Genomic DNA, 23,037 nt, shown 5'->3' with positions numbered 1-23,037 from the left:
GTGGCTAGCCAGCTTCTGCTTTTAAAATTCTAAGGAAGGAGCAAGGCAGTCTGCTCTACTGGAAGGGTGGCAGACTCGCCTCCCGAGTCCCTTAAAGAGATTTTTAATCCACAAACATGGGTCCCAGTTACAGTCGCTACTGCTGGGGGGGGGGGCTCAAGCCCGTGCAAGGGTACCAATGCAATACAAAGAAGCACGCTTGATGGTGAAAAAGCGATTCCCTCTTTAACCCCCTTAGCTAAATAATTATGTGGGACTGCGTGTTTGCAGTCAGTCCTTTTGGGTTCTGCGTGGGTGCAGTTATCCCAGAGTGATTAATAATCCACCTTGTTTCGGGCGCGATTCCTTCTGCCCAGAGCCTCCACGGACGGAAGCTGATCGCTCCGAATTCGCAGATTCTGAAGGAGCAGCAACTTCGACCCGCTGCTGCTGCGCGAGGAGAATCCCCGCCTCGTTTGTAGCCATCCAAGCACCACGTGCACCATGCGGCTCCCAATGGAGCCCCGCATCCTTCGCCTCGAGGGGATTCCCCGCCGTCCTCCTGCCACTTTCGAGTTTCCCTCCTCCTTTCCCCCTCTCCCCTTCAGTCTGAGGGAAGGCCTATCCTACGCCTCGGAGCAAAAGAGCCCCGCTTCGGATTAAGGCCCGCTGGCGCGGCTGCTCAGATCTCGGCCTGGCCGCTGCAGGGGATTTAGCCCTCGCAGCTGCAGCAGCGCCGGCGCCGCCTGACCCAGCCACCCCGTGACTCTCTGCATTCAGCTCGGCGGGAGAAACATGAAGCAAAAAGCCTCCTGAAACAGCGAGAGGAAGCTGCTGCTTTGGGTGCTTGGCTGCCGTCGGGCCTGCTCTTCCTCCCTCGCTCGCCCCTCATGGCCTCTCCGAGGCTGGAGACCTTCTGCTGCCCCAACCGGGACGCGGCCTCGCAGCTGCTGCTCGCTTTCCAGCCGCAGGTCTTCTGCGGGGTTTGCTTGGGCAGCGCCTCGGCCGGCCTGGCGCTCAGCGCCCTGCAGCTGCTGCCCAAGAGGGGCCAAGGCGCCAGGAAGGCGCCCAAGGCGGCGGCGTCCTCGTCCTCCACCATCCTGCTCCTCATCTCCGCCTGCGACATGCTGGGCGCTTTAGGTAAGGAGGCCACGATGCTGGCCAGGGTCGCCCCCTGCTTACTTTCCAAGGAGACCTCTTAGCCGCGTGGTGGGGGCAGAAAGGGCGACGGACGACTTTTGCATTGGCAAACTGCCGCTTGGGGCATCAATTTGGTTACAGACTTGGAGGGATGGTTCAGATTCCGTCCCCGTCCCCGTATGGGACAGCTGCATATACTGTACCTGCATTGGACTAGACTAGATGATCATCAGGTTCCTTCCCCAATTAAATGATTTCTGTTCCCTTCAAATCCTACTTCATAGAATTGCGAAGTTGGGTCGAGGGTCATCTTCTAGTCCCACCCCCGGTAATGTAGGAATCAAGAGTCTTATGCCAAACAGACTGAACTAACTTTCTCTGATCAACCACCCTGTTGTTGTCCTCCCTCTTCTCCACTCCTTTATTTACCCCTATAAAAAAAAAGAATATGGGCTTTTAAAACAAAACAAAAAAACCAGTTGCAAGTTTTAAAAATTCTGGCCCCATCCCCTTTTTTAAACATATGTGATACAGGTGAAACTCGGAAAATTAGAATATCGTCGAAAAGTGCATTTGTTTCAGTAATGCAACTTTTTATTTTTTATTTTTATTTTAATTTTTACAAATGCTTTCTTTTGGAAATTCCACAGTAATAAAACAAATACTGTAGTTACAATAATACAAAATAAACATCGCTATTACATTTCATTAATTACATTCCATTTATAATTGACCCTCCTAACGACAAATGATTACAATTACAACAAATAAAGGCTTGACATATCTTGCTTTGCATGTCATGCATCTATCTCATATATTGGTTTCACCTTTTAAGTTGTGTTGCCGAAATAAATGCACTTTTTGACGATATTCTAATTTTCCGAGTTTCACCTGTAGAATCATAGAGTTGGAAGAGACCACAAGGGCCATCCAGTCCAACCCCCTGCCAAGCAGGAAACACCATCAAAGCATTCCTGACATATGGCTGTCAAGCCTTTGCTTAAAGACCTCCAAAAAAAGGAGACCCCACCACACTCCTTGGCAGCAAATTCCACTGTTGAACAGCTCTTACTGTAGTTCAGTTGGTAGAGCATGAGGCTCTTAAATCTAAGGGTTGTGGGTTTGAGCGGCCCCATGTTGGGCAAAAGTTTCCTGCGTGGTCCCTTCCAATTATACCGATAGCTTCCTGTTGAGACTGCATTCAGTGGCAAACCCAAATTGACCTCTGCCTCATGTGGTCAGTCTTCTGGCCACTTGCACAAGTGTCCAAGAATGTACATGGTTGTAGGATTCTTATATCCTGTCTACTTTTATTTTTCCAAATGGACCATTGAAAGGCAAGGGACTTTTTTGCCAGTGTAAATTGCAGGTGAAGCAGTGGGGGCCGAGGGGCATGATACAGACCCAGCCTGCACAAGTTAGCAAGAGGTTAAATCCCCTCTACCATCTCATGCCAGGATAAAAAACTAAAACCGCCTCTCCACCACTGAGCTACAGGACTGACATTAATTTGTAGTTTAGTGGCAACTAAGTCTGTTTGTATGAATGGAATTTTAAAGTTCTACTCTTGGTTGTCCCTCCCTCCACCTCCAAGTAAAAAAAATAGTGTTTGTTCTGATATTATACAAGAATACATAACACCAGGGGGAGAATTAATGCAACTGACGTTAACTTATAGGGAAAAAATAGTGGGGTGTTAACAGTCATTTATTAATTGCAAAGCAATGTCTTAATGGAAGAAATAGTGCATGTATTTGAAAATATACTTTACATATTTTTAGATGTACACTAAGATAGCTTTAAATGTCATAAATGCAGCAAACTAGGACTCAAACCAATGAATTCAAGCGACAAGAAAGGAGATTCCAACTAAACATCAGGAACTTTCTGACAGTAAAAGCTGTTGGACAGTGGAACAGACTCCCTCGGGAGATGGTGGACTCTCCTTCCTTGGAGGTTTTTAAGAAGCGGTTGGATGACCACCTGTCATGGATGATTTAGCTGAGATTCCTGCATTGCAGAGGTTGGACTAGATGACCCTTGGAGTTCTTTCCAAGTATACAATTCTGTGATTCTATGAAATACACAGAATTTTCAGCCAAAAAAAAAAGCTTCCAAAGCAACTAAGCATGAATGAAAAACAATGAAACTGTATAGGACAGGAAGTTGTGAGAGGGTATGTTGAGATTGCATTCAGTGGCGAACCCCAATTGACCTCTGCTTCTTGTACTGAGCCTTCTGGGCAATGGCAATAACGTACCCGATTTGTCCAAAAGTAATGAACTGAACTGATAGAATAGAAAGAGGTTAATGGTTTAGTTCAGACAATAACATCAAATTGTGGCTTGCTTTGCCATTACATCGAAATTGGCAAGCTGTGGCTTGCACTTACCCACCAAATCAGAATTGAAAATCCATTTCAAATAGTAGTTTCCGATTCTGATTTCAGGTTCCATAGTTTTCAAATTCAGTTTTGCACTTTGTGTGAACCCAGTTGCATACGGGGTTGATACATTTTCACGTCGGGGATAAGAATGGTTGTGGGTGCCGGGGTGTTTTTCCGACGGCTCGGAGCGCTGAGCAAGGCTGCGGCGGTTGGGGGCCTACAGGGCTCATGGTTTCTGTCGGAGTGACCAAGATGACTACTTAAAAGAGCTTTACGAGACGGCCAACAAATACCACTTCCTCCACAGCCTGGCCCTCCTGGCTGTGCCCCACTGCCGCTATCCCATGATGGCCAGCAGCATCCTGTCCCTGGGCTTGGGGGTGTTCTCCGGCGCCCTGTATTACCACACCGTGACAGGGGACCCGACCAATTATGGTGGTTCCCTACTCATCCTCGGCTGGATCGCCATGGCCCCTTGACACCCCTATTCCATCCCCCTGTGCACCCTCTCTACAATCGCTGGGGCTGCCAGCCCTGTCCCTCATTCCCCCTCATAGGATAGCAAGAAGGGAACCCTAGGAGAGGAGAGATCTGCCAAATGTCAGAGTGGGATCCGTAGAGGTCTTTAGCCCGCCCGGAACATGTCTCTATTCTGCGTCTTGGAATTCCTTAAATGCCGAATCCCCTTTTTAAAAGTCAAGATCCTTTTTTCAAAAAATTGCAACCAGATTTGAGTTTGTGATGGAGAAAGAGCTTAGGCCTTGACATGAAATGTCTGATCAGTGCTTTCAATTGGTGCTTTTTAACTTAATAAATGATGAGAGTGGTTTAACTTTTTTTTAAAAGAAAGAAAAGAAACTTGCATAGTTATACACCGTCTATATACCATTATTGCCTTTTCGCTGCCCTACAAATTAAAAATCTCAAAATGATAATTCATTTGGAGCTGTCTTTGGAGCTGAATCCTGTTTGATGACTGGTTGTAACTGCTAAGGCTACAATCCTGTCAAGGAGCAAATACTGTTGATGAGACCTACTTCTGAGCAAATGTGCTTAGGATTGTTTTGTATATGTACTAGCAAAATGCCCAGTTCTCACAGGCTGTGCCCCATTTTCCTCCTCCTCCATCACCACCACCTGTAATGTTTGGACTTGTATTTGTAAATACTGTGCATCCTGTATACTGTGTATACTGTAAGGCAAAAGTTTGGCTGCAACGTACGTTCTGCTTGAAAATGACACTCTCCTCCTTTCTGCCCCCATCTTCTTTAACGCATAAGTAGCATAATAATACAGTGGTACCTCGGTTTAAGTACACAATTGGTTCTGGAATTCTGTACTTAACCTGAAGCGTACTTAACCTGAAGCCAACTTTCCCATTGAAAGTAATAGAAAGTGGATTAATCCATTCAAGACGGGTCCACGGAGTACTCAATCTGAAGCGTACTTAACCCGAGGTATGAGTGTAATTGATTAATCCGTTCCAGACAGGTCTGCGGAGTACTTAAACTGAAAGTACTCAAACCGAAGCGTACTTAAACCGAGGTATGACTGTAATTCGAGAGCAGGCAGCAGGGCGGAACTATAGATAAGAAAGCACAAAGGCAAAAAAGCTAGACCACAGCAATTTCAGCACCTCAGGCATACCGTAGTAGGATTTGGTTGAAACAGCTGAGCTTTTAATCCCTGAATTGTCTCAATTCATGAATGAAATCCGTAAGTCTGATCACTGGTCACTCACATGACGGCAATTTGAAGACTGGGAAGGCGAGCATGTGATTCAATAACTCTGGGAACTTCGTGCCCCTACCTTTGACTCCTTTCTAAGGATGGAACATGCAGGATCACATAGCATGACAGCGCCTGTTGCAACAATCCCTTCACTTACCCTGTGAACTGGTATATTTATTGTTGTTGTTTAGTCGTTTAGTCGTGTCCGACTCTTTGTGATACCACCACGCAAAGCTGTTACTATATCCCAGCTTCTCCCAGTCCTCCCTTACGGCCTAGTACCCTTGTACTTACGGGACCGCCTCTCCCGGTATGCCCCACGGAGGACCTTAAGGTCCATAAATAGTAACACCCTAGAGGTCCCGGGCTGAAGGAAGTCAACTAGCCTTTTCAACACTGGCTCCGACCTGGTGGAACGCTCTGTCTCATGAGACCAGGGCCCTGCGGGACCTGATTTCTTTCCGCAGGGCCAGTAAGACCAAGTTGTTCCGCCTGGCCTTTGGCCTGGAGCCAACCTGACCACCCCCCCATTTTCCCATTTCCCTTTTCCTTCCGTATGAGACTGCATTTTAATTTTAATTAATTTTAATGTATTTAAACTTGTTCTTAAGTTGTTTTATATCTAGTGTTAGCTGCCCTGAGACCGGCCTTGGCTGTGGAGGGCGGGGTATAAGTAAAATTTATTATTATTATTAAGAAGAGGCCGGCTGGATCAAGCCAACACCTTATCTAGTCCGGTGTCCTGGGCTCAGTGGTCAACATGATGCTCGGGTTTGGGAAAACATTTGCATAAACAAGGTGAACATAGAACTTGCTAGAGTCACAGCACATTAACATGGATTTTTCCCCCTCCTCCTTAGGTATAATCTTCAGATCAACTGTCTGGTTGGGGTTCCCAGACTTTGTAGCAAACATATCTGTGGTGAATGGGACGGATGTTTGGCCTGCTGCCTTCTGTGTAGGAAGTGCGGTAGGTAACAGATCCACGCAAATTGGTTTATCATATTTGCATTCTGGCTTTCATTTGTGGAAGTCAGGGCAGCATGTGCTAGGCTTATCGCAAAATCCTGCAAGGTGAGTTAGGCCGAATGCAAGCGACTGGCTCAAAATCGGCCAGTGGGCATCATGGCCGAGTGGGAATTCCCACTCAGGGATCTCTTATCTAATCCAACAGCCTGTGGATCTGTGCCATTAACTGTGTTAAGGAAGAGTGCTAGCAAGGCCTCAAGAGCCTAGATGAAGTGTTTTTAATAAGAAAAGAAGCCACTCTGAACTGGTTCCACGGAAGGCAACTCCCAACTGCCGGAAGAACTTTTTAGTCTGTTGGCAAACTGGGATCAGTTGCAGCGAATTTACAAAATGGAAAGCCTCTCAAAAGTGATACCATAAAATCCTCTTGCCTGAAGTTCTTGAGCATTTCTTCATACCTTTTCAAAATGGTTGAGCCACCTGAGGGGGGGGGGAATCAAATGCGTGAGCTGGGGTGGATTTGTGCTTTGTGGTTGGAAGTTGAGGTACTGCACTGCCACCGTGACGCACCCACTGTGGGAAACCACCTAGAAAGGACGGCCGAGCTGCCTGTGAAGATACGCTACGTAGTGGAATGACTAAAATGGTGTGGAATTGTGGGAAGAAGGTAGGTGGTGCAGCCGGGAAGGAGCACACTTAATGCTGTTTGACTTGTGCTGCCATCGAAGGCTCAACTTTACATTAGCTCCAGATGGACCTGGTGCAATAAATTTCCCTCTTCAATGGGAGGGATTTTTTTTAAATACCCCCTTACATCTTCTGCCCAACCCACATTGCCTGTTTAGTTCTGATGTGCCCTCAGCATAGGGCATAAAAAGCAAGGAACTGATAAAAGATAGTCTTCCTTCTCATAATAAATTTTGAGATTTTCCCCAATCCATCAATTGCAGTCCTGTGCACATATACCCAGGAGTAAGCCACCTTGAGCACAGTGAATCTTCTAAATAAACATGCATAGGATTGTGTTGCATAGTTTCTTCAACTAGTTAGCAGTCTTTGCTTTGAGTAACCAGCATTTTTTATATATATATAAAAAAAGCTGAAATGGATCTTTTGGAATCAGGCCTGAACAGGAGAAAACCTTTGACTTTTCTGAGTTGCAAGAAGCATGATTTTTAACTGGCTTTTCTGCAGGTAAACTTGGCAATTGCCGCTGGGTATAATGACTAATTAAGAGAGGAGACAAATAACTGAAAGCTCAATGGAGCCCAAACACCCGAACTCCAGGAGCTGAAGAGAAAGTAAAGGTGGAATAAAAAAGGTTCCTGGACCAATTTAAAGGGGAAAGAATGCAGCAGAATTCCAGCTCTTGCAAGGAAGAATGTTAGAACTTGTAAACACAGACATGAAAGATCACTTATCTAAGGTCTAGTTGTGGGAAAAAATGTGAATTATCTACAGATAAATGCCATGGAATTAGCTTGATTGAAACCTGCACATTCCATGTTTCTGTTGGCCTTTCATGAGGAATATATGCAGCAGAGTTTACAATGCGGATAATCCCTTTCTCACAGCTTTTTTTCTCCCCTTTTTGGTGCAGCAAGAAATAGCCACTTCTTATCAAAGTGATTCATGTAATAATATTTTATTCCATACAAAATGCCATACTTTAGATAGGCAGGTTCCTCATGCATATTCCTAGCTGGATGAGGACCAAGTATGGAAGTTGATGCCTGCCTGTTCCAGTTGATGCATTTTTATATCTGGGCCACTCTTGTCTTTAAGCTAAGGCAAAGATGGGGAGCCTGTAGCCCTCTGGATATTGTTGGACTCCAATACCCATCAACCCCGGCCAGCATGGCTAATGGTCTGGGATGATGGGAGTTGTAGTCCTGGAAGATCCGGGAAGGGGTACTTCCCACCCATGGGATCAATACCTTTCTCTGGGTGACCAACACTTTTGCTGTCATAGAGTCAGAGACCCAGTACTCTGAATTTGGCTGTGCAGATAGACAGCAGCCATTTCTGAAGTTGTGGCTATAGTTTCTCCAGCTACTGCATTTATGCATGCATTTATGTGCTGATTTCATTTCTATCCCACACACATTGGTTTCCGCTGCGATTTCTCCATGTGACTGTGGCAGGTTTATCACGAGCGGGCAGTATAGCGGGAATGGTGAGAACCGACCTCAGAAAGCCTTGCTTTACTTGAACCATCGACAAGCCTTTTATGTTATCAGATGTCCTTTCCTAGGGGAGGGAGAGTCTGAAGTCAAATTACATTTTACATGTGTAACATTTGCGGGAGCCAACTGATCAAATCGTACGCACAAGAACCAAGCCTAGGGCTAATACTGGCACTCAGTGACTTTGATGTACACCTATTTGGATGTAACGTTTCAAGTTTAAGTGTCCCAATATTTGTCTGTTACTCTCTGCAACTATGACATATAAGACCCTCCTTTTTTCCCTTTCCCCCCACAGATGTGGATCCAACTCTTGTACAGTGCTGGTTTTTGGTGGCTGTTTTGCTATGCTGTAGATTCCTACTTGGTTGTTAGAAGATCGGCAGGGATGAGGTAATAAAGTTAAATAAAACCACACTTTAAAAACAGGGCAATATTTTCAGCATTATGTTTTTGTACATTTCTCAATATGCATGCAGGTCTGATCTGCCACTGTTAATTTTTTTTGGACAAAAGCTTGTCTAACACTATCCTGGGTTTACCTTGTGAGTCATGACTACTTATGTCAGTTGTTTCAGGTTAATACACGCACATAGCATTCCAACAGCTGAGCTGCAAGATTTGAGTCAAACTCCTTACCAAACCTCATAACTAACTTGTTTCCCAAACCTTTGACTTCGCCGTTAAAAGGGAGGAACACATGATGTGTGTAATGCTGAAGCAATTTCTGACGTCCAAACCTTTGGCTTTCTATGTATTTCTAGTACAATTGTGTTGTATCACATGATGACGTGGGGCCTGGCGATCTTGCTGTGCGTGGAGGGAATTGCGATGCTATACTACCCTTCAGTTTCTAGGTAACCTTTAAGTTGTTTAGCTTTACTTCTACGATTCACACAATGGTTTAATGAATTCACTTGGACATGGCAGATTGTGTAGGTTTGTCAGGTTCAGGCAGTTGCTTAGTCCTTGGCTTATAAAGCAGCCCACCAGCTAAAAGCCAGCTCTGCCATCTTGGCTCTCTGTTGGTGTGAAGTCTCCATGCATCTGGGGAAATGTGCTTGGTATCATGGACCAAGTCGCAGCGTGAAGGCATGTGACACACACACCTTTCTGAAGCCAAACAGGCCTGGTTCTGGTCAGATGGGAGATTTCTTTGGGACTCTGCCTTCACTGCTTTTGCAGTGCATGTGAAGAATAATTGAATAAAACCTTTGCTTTAATATCGGAGCGGGCTAAGTTAAAACCTTGAGGGTCCGGGTAAAAACAGTGTGGGCTTTTTGTGCTGTAATGTGAAAGTGGAAGTAGTAAAAGCTATCATACTGTCTGAACATGGGGCAGACATAGATATACATGTGGATGCTCACATCACAATTATTACCCTGTGTTTCTGGCTAGGCAGGAAGCCCACTCGGAATCCTCTAATCTTGGAGGAAGGGAATGAGAAATAAAATCTCTTCTCTGCCCTTTTTTCTCCCCACCCCTTCAGTTGCGAAAATGGTCTGGAGCATGCGATTCCCCATTACGTCACGACCTACGTTCCATTGGTGCTTGTTCTGGTGGCGAACCCAGTCCTTTTCAGCAGGACAGTCACCGCTGGTAAGATTCCAAATGGCAATTGGAATTTGCGTGTGGGAACGAAAAACAAGTATAAGGAACATGTCATAACAGATCATGGTTCCTTTTTTATTGAAGGGACGTAGGTACTGTAATCAGGAGGAGAGAAAAATAAGGTGGCTTCCTGAATAGATTACAGCTCAGTACCCCAAAACTTTGGAAGGGATTCAGCATCGTGCTAAGATGATCATTCTGCCAGGGCAAGCATTTTGGAATGCCAGAAGGAGTAACTTCCCTTTCTCTATGTGCTTTTCCAGAAGTTCTCCCAACCCCCCAAAATGAGCCAACTTCAGGGGCTATGCAGAAGAGGAGAAGAAGTAGAAGTCCATGCCCAGGGCTTCGGCTCACAGGACTCAATAGTTAAATTCTGCCCATTATTTTATCTTCCTTAGAGGGAACCTGTTACTCTCCAGATGTTGTTGGACTGCAACTTTCATCATTCCTGACCATTGGCCATGCTGGCTTCTGCTGGTGGGCTTTGGTTCCAACAACATCTGGTGGCCACAGGTTTTTTTAAAAAACAGACCTACCATATACTTCTGCCTGGCTATTACTGTTGCTCTTGCATAGTGCTAATCTTAGCAACAGATTGCATTAGTGACATTAAAGTTTGGGCCCAACTCTCCTGTGTAAGACCTTTTGAAACCAGTAGCATTTTAATGGGGCTTATACAAGGGAAACAGCCTAGTGGGATGTGCCATTGATCTTCACGGCTGACCTTAAAAATGGCTGGGCGTGTCCATTGCATTTTATTTCTCCTTTCCAGTTGCATCCTTACTGAAGGGAAGACAAGGGATCTATACAGAGAATGAAAGGCGCCTGGGGACAGAGATCAAAGTTCGCTTTTTCAAAATCATGCTGGTGGTTGTTATTTGGTAAGACACATTTCCACCCTCCCGCTTAATGGAATAGTTTCTTTTAACGATATTGTGCGGGTAAATGCATAGGCTGATATTGCATCAGCTCCGCATTTTAAAAAGTCATGTTCCATTTATCTGAAATCTTGACTCAGGTAGGGGTTTGTGTGTGTGTGTGTGTGTGTGTGTGCATCTGCTCCCTCCCTTTATACAGGGATTAGGAACCTCAGGCTCGGGGGGGGGGGGCAAATGTATTGCTCCAGACCTCTCTGCCTGACCCTTTGAATTCTTCCCAAGCTACCCTCCTCCCTCTGCTTCACATCCTGAGTGCTTTTGCCTGGATGGCATGTCTCATTGAACTCTGAAAATGCCTCTTTTCCTGCCTGGTGGGAGCAGAGAGGTTGTGTGTAGGATGTAGAAACAGTCTAATGTACAAAGTTACATTTCTGTTCATTGCTGTGCCCACTCTTGCCTCTGGCTGTGCCCATTTGTTGGAATGTGTGCCCCTCACCGAAGGTTGCCGAGAAGAGAATGTGACCCTCAAGATGAAGGTTTTCCATCTCTGCCCTTTATATGTTGCTGCTGCTAACTGCTACTTATAATTTTTCTCTTTATGGTGTCTACAGCAATGAGGGTTCTCTCCCCTGCTCCCCCCCCCACACCTCATACACCACAGCCCTGTATAACTATGGTATGAATAGGAGGAGTTTGGATTTGATATCCCACTTTATCACTACCCGAAGGAGTCTCAAAGCAGCTAACAATCTCCTTTCTCCTCCTCCCCCACAACAGACACCCTGTGAGGTGGGTGGGGCTGAGAGACTTCAGAGAAGTGTGACTAGCCCAAGGTCACCCAGCAGCTGCATGTGGAGGAGTGGAGACGCGAACCCGGTTCCCCAGATTACGAGTCTACCGCTCTTAACCACTACACCACACTGGCTCTCGTACATGGCCAAAATTAAACACATGGCCAAAATTAAATTCCCCAACTGACAAGCTTAGGGGCGAGTGGCATGTTAAAATTTCATTTTAGGTTGGTTTCTCTGCCTCAGGCTGCACAAAGGGATTCCAAGGCAGGGAGATTTTGTACATGCATTCCTCTTCTTTTGTAATACCGGCTTTGAAAATTAGCATTCAAAGGGAACTCTCCAAGTTCTTTCTGCAAATGAGGACATGCATTCAGTGATCTATATCTCTGCCTTCTTCTCTTGGTGCCTGTTATCAGCTGGTCATCAAATATCATCAACGAGGGCCTCCTGTTCTACCTGGAAATGCAGCCAGATATCAATGGAAGCCCCTTGAAACACGTCCGGAACGCTGCACTGATCACGTGGATCATAATGGTAAGGGCTTAGCAATGTTTTTTAGGGCTTCCTAAGCGAGTGTCATTGACAAGGTTGCCATCCAACAGGAAAGGAGTCCCCAGAGACCTGCAGGGTGGGGCAGGGACAGAATTATCCTGCTGAGGACAGTGCAGGAAGTGATGAATTTGGAAGTTCACTGCAGAACTTCCAAATTCTGCAGAAGTGCCAACTGCTTTATTTTTCTTCTCTTTTGCCTGCAGGTGTCTACAATACAGGTAGTAATTAACTGTCAGGAGAATGTTTTGAATTGCTTGTGCACTTTTTTTTTTTATCCATACAGGCTTGTTGATAATTATCAATAGCAGGTTACTGAGTCATGGCAGAGTTGGTTTCTAATCAGCCCCGTCACTTTCTCCTAAAGTTTCAGCATTTCTCTCTCCTCACCTGGAGCAATCCTTGTCCTTCTCTTGCCTTGTGTTATTTTTCCATCATTGGCTTCTTGTTCCTCCTCCTACTGCCTCTCTCTTCCCTCTCAACATAGCAGTGCTTCCATTAATTTCTTTGCTCTTTAGAGCCCTTTATGTCATTCATTTCCTTGTACGGCTGTGAAATTACACTTTGTCTGCTGTCTGCCTTCTCCCCCTTTTTAAATTTTTTTTGCCCAGTATCTTGTGTTTAACTTCTTTCTACCTCTCTCTTCCTCTCTCTCCCCCGCAACACAGCAGTCTGACTTTGCTGGAAATCTCATGACCACTCTAGCGTGCAGTCCTATTTTTGTCCTAGGGAGTGTTGTGTGTCTCTTTGCCCACATGTGTACTAGTAGTAATAATAATAAATAAGCAAACATATGCGGACTCCAGGGTTTCAGGCAGAGGGGAATGCTGGAGATACAAGATTGAACCTGGGACTTTCTGCATGGAAAGCAGATACTCTAGCACTGAGCTACAGTGCTGTCCCATAAAAATTATTCTTACGTTTGAAATCAGCCCTACTGAGTTCAGTGGGCTTTACTCCCAGGCAAGTGTGTATATATAGCTTCACAGCCGGAGTTGCTTTTTTAAAAAGTTATGCCTTCCTGCTAACCAGTAACTAATACTTCCTCACACCAACAAATGTATAGAATGCTAGATGACTGGCTGAAGGGGGCAACCCAAGCAATTCTTAATACAGTTGTATTTTGGTTTTCAAACGCCTTGGGAGTCGAACATTTTGGCTCCCGAAAACCGGAAGTGATTGTTCCGGTTTTCAAACACTCTTTGGAACCCTAACATCCGGCGTGGCTTCCAATTGGCTGCAGGAGCTTCCGTAGCAAGTGAAGGGGACAAGTGTAGCCTGGAATTAACTTTTCCAGGAGTTTTGCCAAACTCCTGCTTATCTTTAGAAGTGGGGTGATTTTGACAGACATTATGCTACAATGGCTTTTCAGATGGGTTAGATGGATTTAGGGAATGTTCTTGCATATCTTTACTGCTGCATTTTGTTCTTTGTCGTGTATGGCTTTTCAAATGGATTTTTTAAATAAAAAAATTATCCTATACAGTGGTACCTTCGTTCTCAAACTTAATCCATTCCAGAAGTTCCAAAACCAAAGCGTTACAAAACTAAGGCATGCTTTCCCATAGAAAGTAATGCAAAATGGATTATAATCCATTCCAGACTTTTAAAAACAACCCCTAAAACAGCAATTTAACATGAATTTTACTATCTAACAAAACTATCGGTCCATAAAATGAAAGCAATGATCAATGTACTGCAGGCACACAATCAGTAGCTGAACTGGGTTCCACAGTCACAAAAACAGAACAAAAAAGCTGCAAAAACTAAAATGCAAAATGAATAGCAAAAACAGACAGACACCCAGCGTAACACTCAAAACGGAGCATGTTCGGCTTCTTAAAAATGTTCACAAACCCGGAACACTTACTTCCGGGTTTGCAGTGTTTGGGTTTGAAGTTGTTTGAGTACCAAGGTGTTTGAGAACCAAGGTACCACTGTATGTTGCCTTGGGAGGTTCTTATACTGAAATTTGATGTGCAAATAATTAAAACTGAATGAATTCCTTTAAAAGGACCATGGGTCTTCATTACCCATGGCCATGTTGATTCTCGCTGTGCTTTTTTGGTCCTTTAGGGAGTACTGAATCCAATGCAAGGCTTCCTTTTTACACTGGCTTTCTACGGATGGACGGGCTGGAAGTTGGACCTGCGCTGGAGAAAAAGCGAAATACCATGGGAATCAATGTCCACGTCAACAGCTGCTGAAAATGCTTACAGCTTGCCAAGTGGAAACTCTGTGAATTTCCCCGACTCAAAGAAAACGACAGCAGAGCCAAACCATCAGGCGGATGAAACCTTAAGCATGCTGTCTGAAGGTAACCTTGGCAGTGATGAGAGGCTACCTAGGAACTCTCCTGTCTACCAGGGCTGGTAACTTGTACCACCTCAAGGCTGCTTCACCCTTGCACTCTTCTTGCTGGAAGACATGAATGTTGCATAGATCATATTTCAACACTGTTGATTCACCTATTCAGCTGCCAGACAACACAAAGTGGAATTAAGAGGTGTACATGAATGTGTGATCTGGAGAATGTGCGATTGTGAATGAGAGTTTATCCTTCCCCTTGCTTACCAGTACCTCACTTTTTTCTTGTACAGTGGTACCTCTACTTACGAATAACTCTACTTACGAATGTTTCTACTTATGAATGGAGCTTCGTCCACCATCTTGGATCTAGGATTTTTTCTACTTACGAATTTTTAGATAGGGTTGCTTCTACTTACGAATTTTTTCTCCCAATGCATTCCTATGGGATTCAACTTACAATTTTTTTCGACTTACAAATGTGCGTTCGGAACGCATTAAATTCGTAAGTAGAGGTACCACTGTACTATCTTTCCACTCATCAAGACACCCTTTATAGAGAGAAAAGCAATGTGGGAGTAAAAAAATGAGAGAAGCCAACTTTTTGACAAACAGGGCACAAGAATACCGCTGTCGGAAGGTTCCTGCGATGTTCAGAACTTATTAGCATTGTAGTTTCTTTTGGCATACTTTGTTTTCTTGTCTCCTATAACTTGTATATCTTACGGTACATGATTTTGTTTAATAAATATATTACGGATCCTTGTAACCCTAGTGGCTTTCCTGGTTAGCTGAGACTGCAACGTTGCTGTGTTTTATTAGAAATACCTCCAGCATTGTATTTTGAGCCTCACTTTGGCCTTTGCCTTGTAGCATGTAGAAGAGCTTGCTTTCTTGAGCCAACTTTGGCATTTATTCTTTTCCCAGCAAGGGAAAGCGTTTTTATATTACTGTACTCATCGATGTGCTTTTGCACCATTGTGAAGATGTCTGTTGACATGGTTGGCTTGCACAAAGCATAGCACCTTCTCAGGGAAGAGAGCTACAGCAGCATGAAATGGAACGCCTGATATTCGGATTCAAAATATTACATCATAAAGTAAAGGTAAAGGGACTCCTGACCATTAGATCCACTCGTGACTGACTCTGGATAAACACATGCAATTTACTCTTCTAGCTAGATTTGTACTGAGGATCTTCCAGTCAACTTTCATCTACCTATTCTGCGCAATTTGAATCCTATCTTTCCTTTGGCTGTTCCGCTGTCAACTCTGTTTAAGCAGAACTAAAGAAACCCAAAACACTCTGAGATGGCTGCAGTGGGGATCAGTGTTGCTTTAAGGCAAGACTTGCAGGCCTTATTTGCCCAGGGGCTGGTTCAAACTTCCCCCTGAGGTTGGACTCCTTGAGACCTTGCTATTGTATCACTATCCTCCCAAGTGCTTGTCTCAGCCTTTCTACCTTAAAAGGAAGGGGATGGTAGATGCATAAATGGCTATAAACACACATCCTAAGTTGTGTCGTTACACACGGTGGAAGTCAAACACAGCTGCTGCGCTACCTGAACCCTGTTTGTGTGGCACAGGACACCTTGCCTGTGGTAGATCTCATAGTTCAAACCCAGCTAGAATCCCTTCCAGTCTCTTGTTTCAAGGTACCCGATTAGCAGGGCTACAAAAGGCATCCTGCTTCGAGGTTTTTTGCATACAAGGGTATAGACCAGTCTTTCCCAGTGTGGTGCCTTCCACATGCTTTGAGCTATGACTCCCATGGGCCCCAGCCAGTGGTTCGGGATGGTGGGAGGTACAGTCCAAAACATCAGGAGGACATCAGGTAGGGCAAGGTGAGAGCTGGTCATTCTGTAGATACAGTGTGAGAGATTTAGCTGTACAACTATCTAGTCTCTCCTTAGCAGCCTTTTGCTGCTAAGTAGCATTGGTTCTGGAAGGTGGTTAACATTTAGAAAATAAAACATCCGAACACTTAAGATGCCATTTCATCATCCTTTCTTTTCTTTTTTTGAGGAAAAGATTATTTATTGGGACTGTTAATAGTATGACTGCAGCTTACTTCTTCTTAAAGAGACACAGGGAATTATGGGAAAAGGAAGGAAAATGAATCCTTTCAATGGTCCTCTTGAAAAACTGCCCAAGGTTCTCTTGGCGGGTCAATGTTTTTTATGTCAGTCACTCTTGCCTGAAGAGAAACTCCCAACTGGGCCTGAGAGGCAGATATAGTCTCCTCAGGAGATACTGAGGTGGGTTTCACTTCCCCACAGACAAAAGAAAGGGAGGAGGGTCTCTCCAGAGAACGAGGCTCCTGAGAACGTGTAGAGTTCGGCTCCTGAATCAGCATCATAAAAAGACACACGTCCCCCTCCATAGTCCAGAGTCACCCGGATCCTCCTGGGCGCCTCACTCAGGGACAGAGGAGAGGAAGCAGGGGAGGTGAAGGCCAAGTACTCGTCTCCTTTCTTCCCCACAGCCCAGATCCCTGTCTCAGGCCTAAAGGGGAAGCGGCCCTTTCTCTCCACAGACTTCCTGGCAACCCCCACAGCCCATCTTTCCCCACTTCCCACATGGACTTTCCAGAAATGTCTGCCTGCTGCAAATCCCTCACGTCCCAACACACAAATCTCGTGGCTGAATCTCTCAGGATTATTGGGCAGGTCTTGCTTTTTGTATCCCAATCTCAGGCCTTTCCGATCCTTGGACAGAATGAGCCTGGGATGGGCAGTGTCTGGATCCAGAGTTACATTTGCTCTCTGGAGATTTCTGAATAACAGAGCATCTTTCCATTGTTTCATTGCATCCTCCACCAGTTGATTTAGATCACAGGATTCCAAGATCCCGTTCCTCAGTTCTGGAGGGAAAGGCAGTGGCTTCTCTGGACTCTCTCTTTTCTCATACCTCTGCAAGGTGCTTCTCATATCCTGCAAGAGTTCAATCGCTGGCTGCTGACACTTCTCCATCTCCTGGATAATCCTCCAAAGAGAGGAGAGTTTCCTGGAGAGTCTGGCCAGCTGCTCATCCCTTTTCCTTGCAATCTCCTCCTCTACCTCTTCCATATGATTCAGCAGATGTTGTTCTTGTTCTTCCAGGAACTGGTGCAGTTGTCTGAACTTCTCCACTGTCTTCAGCCTCTCCATTTCTGTTAATTTAAGGAGGTTGTTGCTTTCCTTGTCCAGATCTGCTTGGTAGGCCAGAATTTCCTCTCTCTCTTTCTTCAGAATCTCCAGGCGGCGACAGATCTCTCCCTTGTATTCCTCGAAAGCCTCCTCCAGAGAAATCACCTTGTGATTTTCATGTTCCTTTGATTTGTCACAAATCACACAGATGGGGGCTTCATCCTCCTTGCAAAAGAGTTTCAGGGGCTCCTGGTGCTCCTCGCAGACTCCTCCTTTTCCTCCTTCTTCCTCTCTCTCTTGAAGACTGAGATTCTGGGCTATTTCTACAAAGTTTGCCAGTTGCCGATTGGAGATGAGGCTTCTTCTCTGGACTCTCTCTCTGCACTGAGGGCAGGAACCCTCTGCCTCCGATTCCCCCCAGCACTGGATCAGGCAGGATCGGCAGAAGCTGTGCCCACACTCTGGGCTGGTCACTGGATCCTTGAAGTAATCCAGGCAGATGGAGCATGTAGCTTCATCACGGAGACGCTGGATGTGACCCCCAGCAGCAGCCATGGCTCCTTCGCGCTGAAGACCCGAGTTAAATTTCGTTTTCTCAGTTTTCAGCCACAGGGAGCTTCCCTTCCTGGAAAGGACTCAGAAACTCAGTGACCACGTAATCTTTTAAAAAAAGAAATATGTCCCTAAGTCTTTGCATTTGCTGAATGTTTTCTCAAGTAGCAGCAAGTTCTTTTAAATACTCATCTTAAGGGGAGACAGCCGATACCTTCACCATCCTTTTTAATGAAGGAAAAGAACAACCACCCACTTGTTTTTTAAACGTGTTGTTCCATTCCCTCACTCCATCACGTAAACGTTAGAACATAATCATGCCTTTCTGTTTACAGAGCCAAAGGCCTGGCCTTGTGGGTCAAGATTTCTGAAGAATTCTTGAACAGAAACTGCCAGGCACATGAGAGAGCCAGCATCCAACTGAGCAATGCAAACCCTTAACATTTAACTAAGCAAACAAACCCAATGAACCCCACTGTGAAACATGCCAAAGGTGGCTGGTCTTTGTGATGTCAGCTAGTTGGCAAGAGCACAGGATTGGGGATGGAGACAAGGCTTATGATGCCTACTTGTTTTTCTAATCTTTTTTCTGACGGGCCATGCCAGATGCAGTATGCTCTGAATGCCAGTTGTTGCAAACTGCAGAAGGGGAGAGTGCTCTTGTGCTTGAGTGCTGCTGGTGGGTTTCGCAGAAGCATCTAGGTGGCCATTAGATGCTGGACTAGATGGGCCATTGGCCCAATCCCAACAGGTGCTCCTTAATGTACCTTCTAACCTGGGTTATGTTATCTGTGAGCTATATTAATGTGGCTTGCAATAAACCCTGGCAACAGAAATTGTTTGGAAATTCTTGTTGTGCTATCACAGTGGGAGAACACTTAAACAATGTCTGTTCCAATACAGGCCTATGCATGTCTACTCAGAAGTAGGTTTAAAGAAGCAGTTTTGGGGATGCCAGTCATGGGCACTAACTACTAGGGTGTGTTTTAAAGCAAAGCCACGTCACTACTTTACAGGAATCCACAGCAGATGTTTTCACTTGGGTTCAACTCATGTTTAACTGGATCCTCGGATACATCTTGCACATGGCTACTACCCAGATCTACATAGAAGAAAGCTTCTGCAAGAGAGACTGGGAAGTGGAGCCTGAAATTTAGTGGACAGAAGGCAACACAGTTTTGATGAGGCAAGAGCCTCCATGGTATTTGTCAGCCACAAGCAATTTTTGTTACACAAACCTATTCCTTCTTGGAAGAGGGCTTGAATGCCTGAACACACATAGTCCATGGACACTAACTACGTTCCAGCATCAAATTGTGAATGCTTAAAAATAAAATAAAATTCAAGCCCCAGGATTCTTGGCATTCAGATTTTTTTCTGGTCATGGCAAACTAGGGAATAATTATACTATTCTAATAAAAACATGGCAGGTAAGCAAACAGTAGGCTGTGGAAAAAGCAAGCAGAAGGCCCTCATTACCTCAGACAGGACTAGAAATGACTCCTGTCTGAAACGTTGGGAGATCTGTTATAAGTTTACTGAGCTGGATGGGAGCAATGACTCAATAAAATTATATTATCAGTACTATTTTTCTAGAAAAAGAGGTGCTGCAACTAACAACAACAACAATTTATTATTTGTACCCGCCCATATGGCTACTCTAGGCGGCTTCCAACATTAATCTTCTCTTATAATGGCAATGGCACCCACCCGAGAGGTGCCAGAACTGAGTTCTGGCTGATCTTAATTAGACCCCCACCTTTCCCCCCTGACAGGGACTCAAGGCAGCTTATGGATAAAATAAGAACAGCTAAAAATGAGGGAATCATTAAAAACAACAACTACATATCAATAGAATTGTGTTTGTGTGTGTGTGTGTGTGTGTATACACATACACTATTCAAAACACAGATAATTACAGTAAGAACTCCATGGCACTAGCCCTTTCATTCAAAGCAGTTCCCAAAAGCTTGTTGGACTAAGGTGGTCTTCACCTGCCAACGAAAGGGCAAGGGGGGAGCCAGTCTAACATCTCTAGGGAGTTCGGACTCTCCCACGTCCCTACCAAGCATGCAGCTGCCCGTGTTCCTAAGGCACACACAGTTCAGATACAAATTTCAATTCAAATTTCTTTGATACTTAAAAGAGATAGCTAGAGTACTATAATTCAGTACAGGCCACTCTCTAGTCGCAAGAACAAAGATTTGATATGTCAGCATCTGCTATTAATAACGAGCAACAACATATTTGGTCTTTCTCTGGTTCAGAAGAAAGGGCTTTGTTAAAAGAAAGCAGATCCCACTTGGTCCATTAGTGCCTGGATTGAGACGTGCTGAAGCATGGGTTAGAAGAGTAATAAACCAAATACTGTGCTAGAAGTGAAGAGAGAGAAAACAGACACACACTCCTATGGGGCATGGGCGACAAGCCTCACAACAGGCTCACATGAATTTGGGGGAATTTTCTTTAAAAGGGCAGTTTGTTGCTAGTCTACGGCTTGTTCGCATCTGTTTTGATTGGACTTCAAGTAGATATCGGGGAGATGTTTTTAAAGGCCTTTAGTTAGAATGTCACACCCCCCATACATTTTTAAAAATTGTGCAAAACTCTTGCTTACTTTTACCCTAGCTTGCTGTCACATTCAGTCTTATAGAAAAAGATCTTCTACTAAACATTTCATAGGGGCTATAGATTCAGAACTGTTGATGCCAATGAGCAGCAGATACATTCAGCCATCAACTCTCAGCATGTGTGACCAGGGAAAACATCAAACACTTCTATGCAGCAGTTGCTTTGGCATTAAAAGAAAAAAAAATATATGAATGGAAGCCTTTCAGGCATAAGAGCTCAACTAAATTCTGTATTTTCTGTGGAAATGTCACAAGCTTTATTCCCGGTCATGAGGTCTTTCCTAGTTTTAGCATCTTTACTCAAGCCACCAACAATTCTTTCTCCAGACTTCCTGACTCTTACACCTGATAAACTACCCAACATCTCCTTAATGCCTCATGGAACAACACAATCATCTTCAAAATACAGTTTCTATAATACAATACATAGCAGTCCACACTAAAGCAAGAGTCACTGTGCCTACATAGACTTCCAGTCAAAATACTTTGTGGTTTGACACACTTGTACAGTGAAATTCCTGCTCTGTAGGGTTAAATGCAAGTTTCATGCTGTAAGTTTCCTTCATTTTTTTTAGTCAGCAAGAGGCAGACCAGTTCCTTCAGCCATCCCTCTCCCTCTCTGAATGTAATGAGAGATCTCTCTCTTTTTGTCTCGCTAGGTTCTGATGCTAGCACAATTGAAATCCATATCTCAAGTGGAGCCCATGAATTAGATGGTAATGATGCTGATGTTGAATAACTAGAAACGGTTTGTGGAGAGGAGCTGGAGGACACCCTGACCCCCCCCCCCCAAAAAGTCTAGCATGGAGTAACAAGCAAGTCTTCCTCCTTTGAAATTCAGATTTACCACCACTCTTCTGCCAGCATCTCCCCAACAAGCCTGATCACGCTCCCGTTGACTGACTTTTGACGGCTTTCTAGTCCTCAGTCTGCAAAAGCACATAACAAATTCTGAACATGAGCCTGAACCATGTTCAGATTCAGTAGCAAGTGTTAAAACATTACTATCCACAAAATCACCACCGTGCTTTATTTTTGCCTCTAAACGTTGCTGGGATGTGTAAAAGGTCCTAAATGTAATGACACACACACACACAAAACATGAATACTGAAAAAGTATCACAAAGCTTTCTTATTGTTATTAATTTTCCTTTGCTTACCTTGGTTAATTCTAACAAGACACCCACACAGACCCTACAGACCAAACAACACTATTTAGTAGACCTTTCAGAGATTGAAAATGTGTTCCTTGCTATTCCTTTCCATCCTTGTGACGCACTATTACCCAGGCATCAGCCCTCCAGATGTTTTGGCCTACAACTCCCATGATCCCTAGCTAACAGGACCAGTGGTCGGGGAAGGTGGGAATTGTAGTCCAAAACATCTGGAGGGCCAAAGGTTGGGGGTGCCTGCTATAAACTGTTGATTCCTCTTCCGATGGGTCAATCACCTTGATGTGGGAAAAGGTTTTTGCTGTTTCCTGACAATTGCACTGGGCAGACTCTGACAATGTAGTAGTGCCACCCAGGTGGCACAGTTCAAAGGTGAGGGGGTCAAAGGGCAGCCCTGTCTACACACTCCTGTTGTGTTTACACAATTAATTTTTTCAGTTAATTTTTTTAGTTAGAGGAAAATAATTATTTTTATTTTATTTGGGGATTATACCTTGCTTATAATGACAGCAAAATCAAGCAATGAGCTACAGGTTTACAACCACCATTGCTGCTCAAACACCATAGCGACAGCTTTCTCGTATTGTGGCATAGGGTACTATCCAACTAAGTGATGCTCAGAGTAGACCTTCTGAAATAAATGGACCCAAGTTAGTCATGGCCATTAAATTCAATATGTCTACTCCCAAGTAGGGCTAGATATATAACCCATCATCTCAAGCACAGCTCATCACTGAAAAGTTCACCTTTTGCATTATTAACTCGCCAAATGGTAAATTTCTGCATGTGAATCATTCACCTTCAGAATTATGAAATCTTGGCTGGTAAATATTATTTGCTTTGTCCCTTTAAAAATAACGAGCTAAGCAGGTCCTGTCAACCTTTTTGGAGCCTGAACAGCAGCTGTGGGCTATCTCTGGTCCACCAAATGTTCCTCAACTACAACCCCCAACAGCGTCCGAAAGCATGGCGAGTGGCCCTGGAAAGTTGAAGGAAGGAAGGGAAGAAGCCACAGTGCACCTAAGG

General features: G+C 44.6%; 1 protein-coding gene and 2 pseudogenes across 2 annotated transcripts; 2 read left to right on the top strand and 1 right to left on the bottom strand.

Moving 5' to 3' along the window:
• The first annotated feature begins 697 nt into the window (after positions 1-697).
• GPR143 (G protein-coupled receptor 143) lies at positions 698-21,851 on the top strand. The gene is made up of 9 exons (XM_035115972.3): positions 698-1,119; positions 6,097-6,206; positions 8,690-8,784; positions 9,156-9,248; positions 9,881-9,990; positions 10,775-10,883; positions 12,091-12,208; positions 14,300-14,540; positions 21,499-21,851. Exons 1-9 carry the CDS (start codon positions 870-872, stop codon positions 21,576-21,578), a joined length of 1,206 nt encoding a protein of 401 aa, XP_034971863.3. The 5' UTR covers positions 698-869; the 3' UTR covers positions 21,579-21,851.
• Positions 3,654-3,984, top strand: LOC148685899 (transmembrane protein 256 homolog pseudogene; annotated as a pseudogene).
• On the bottom strand, positions 16,558-19,972 carry LOC118085379 (zinc finger protein RFP pseudogene; annotated as a pseudogene). The gene has a single exon (XR_015949503.1). The product of XR_015949503.1 is annotated as a zinc finger protein RFP pseudogene (transcript).
• Positions 21,852-23,037: the final 1,186 nt, after the last annotated feature.

Source organism: Zootoca vivipara, chromosome 4 (assembly GCF_965207765.1).
Source record: "Zootoca vivipara chromosome 4, rZooViv2.hap1.1, whole genome shotgun sequence".
In the NCBI taxonomy this organism is placed as follows: Eukaryota; Metazoa; Chordata; class Lepidosauria; order Squamata; family Lacertidae; genus Zootoca; species Zootoca vivipara.
Note: the sequence above shows the minus strand (reverse complement) of the source record. Positions and strands in the feature narration are given on the sequence as shown.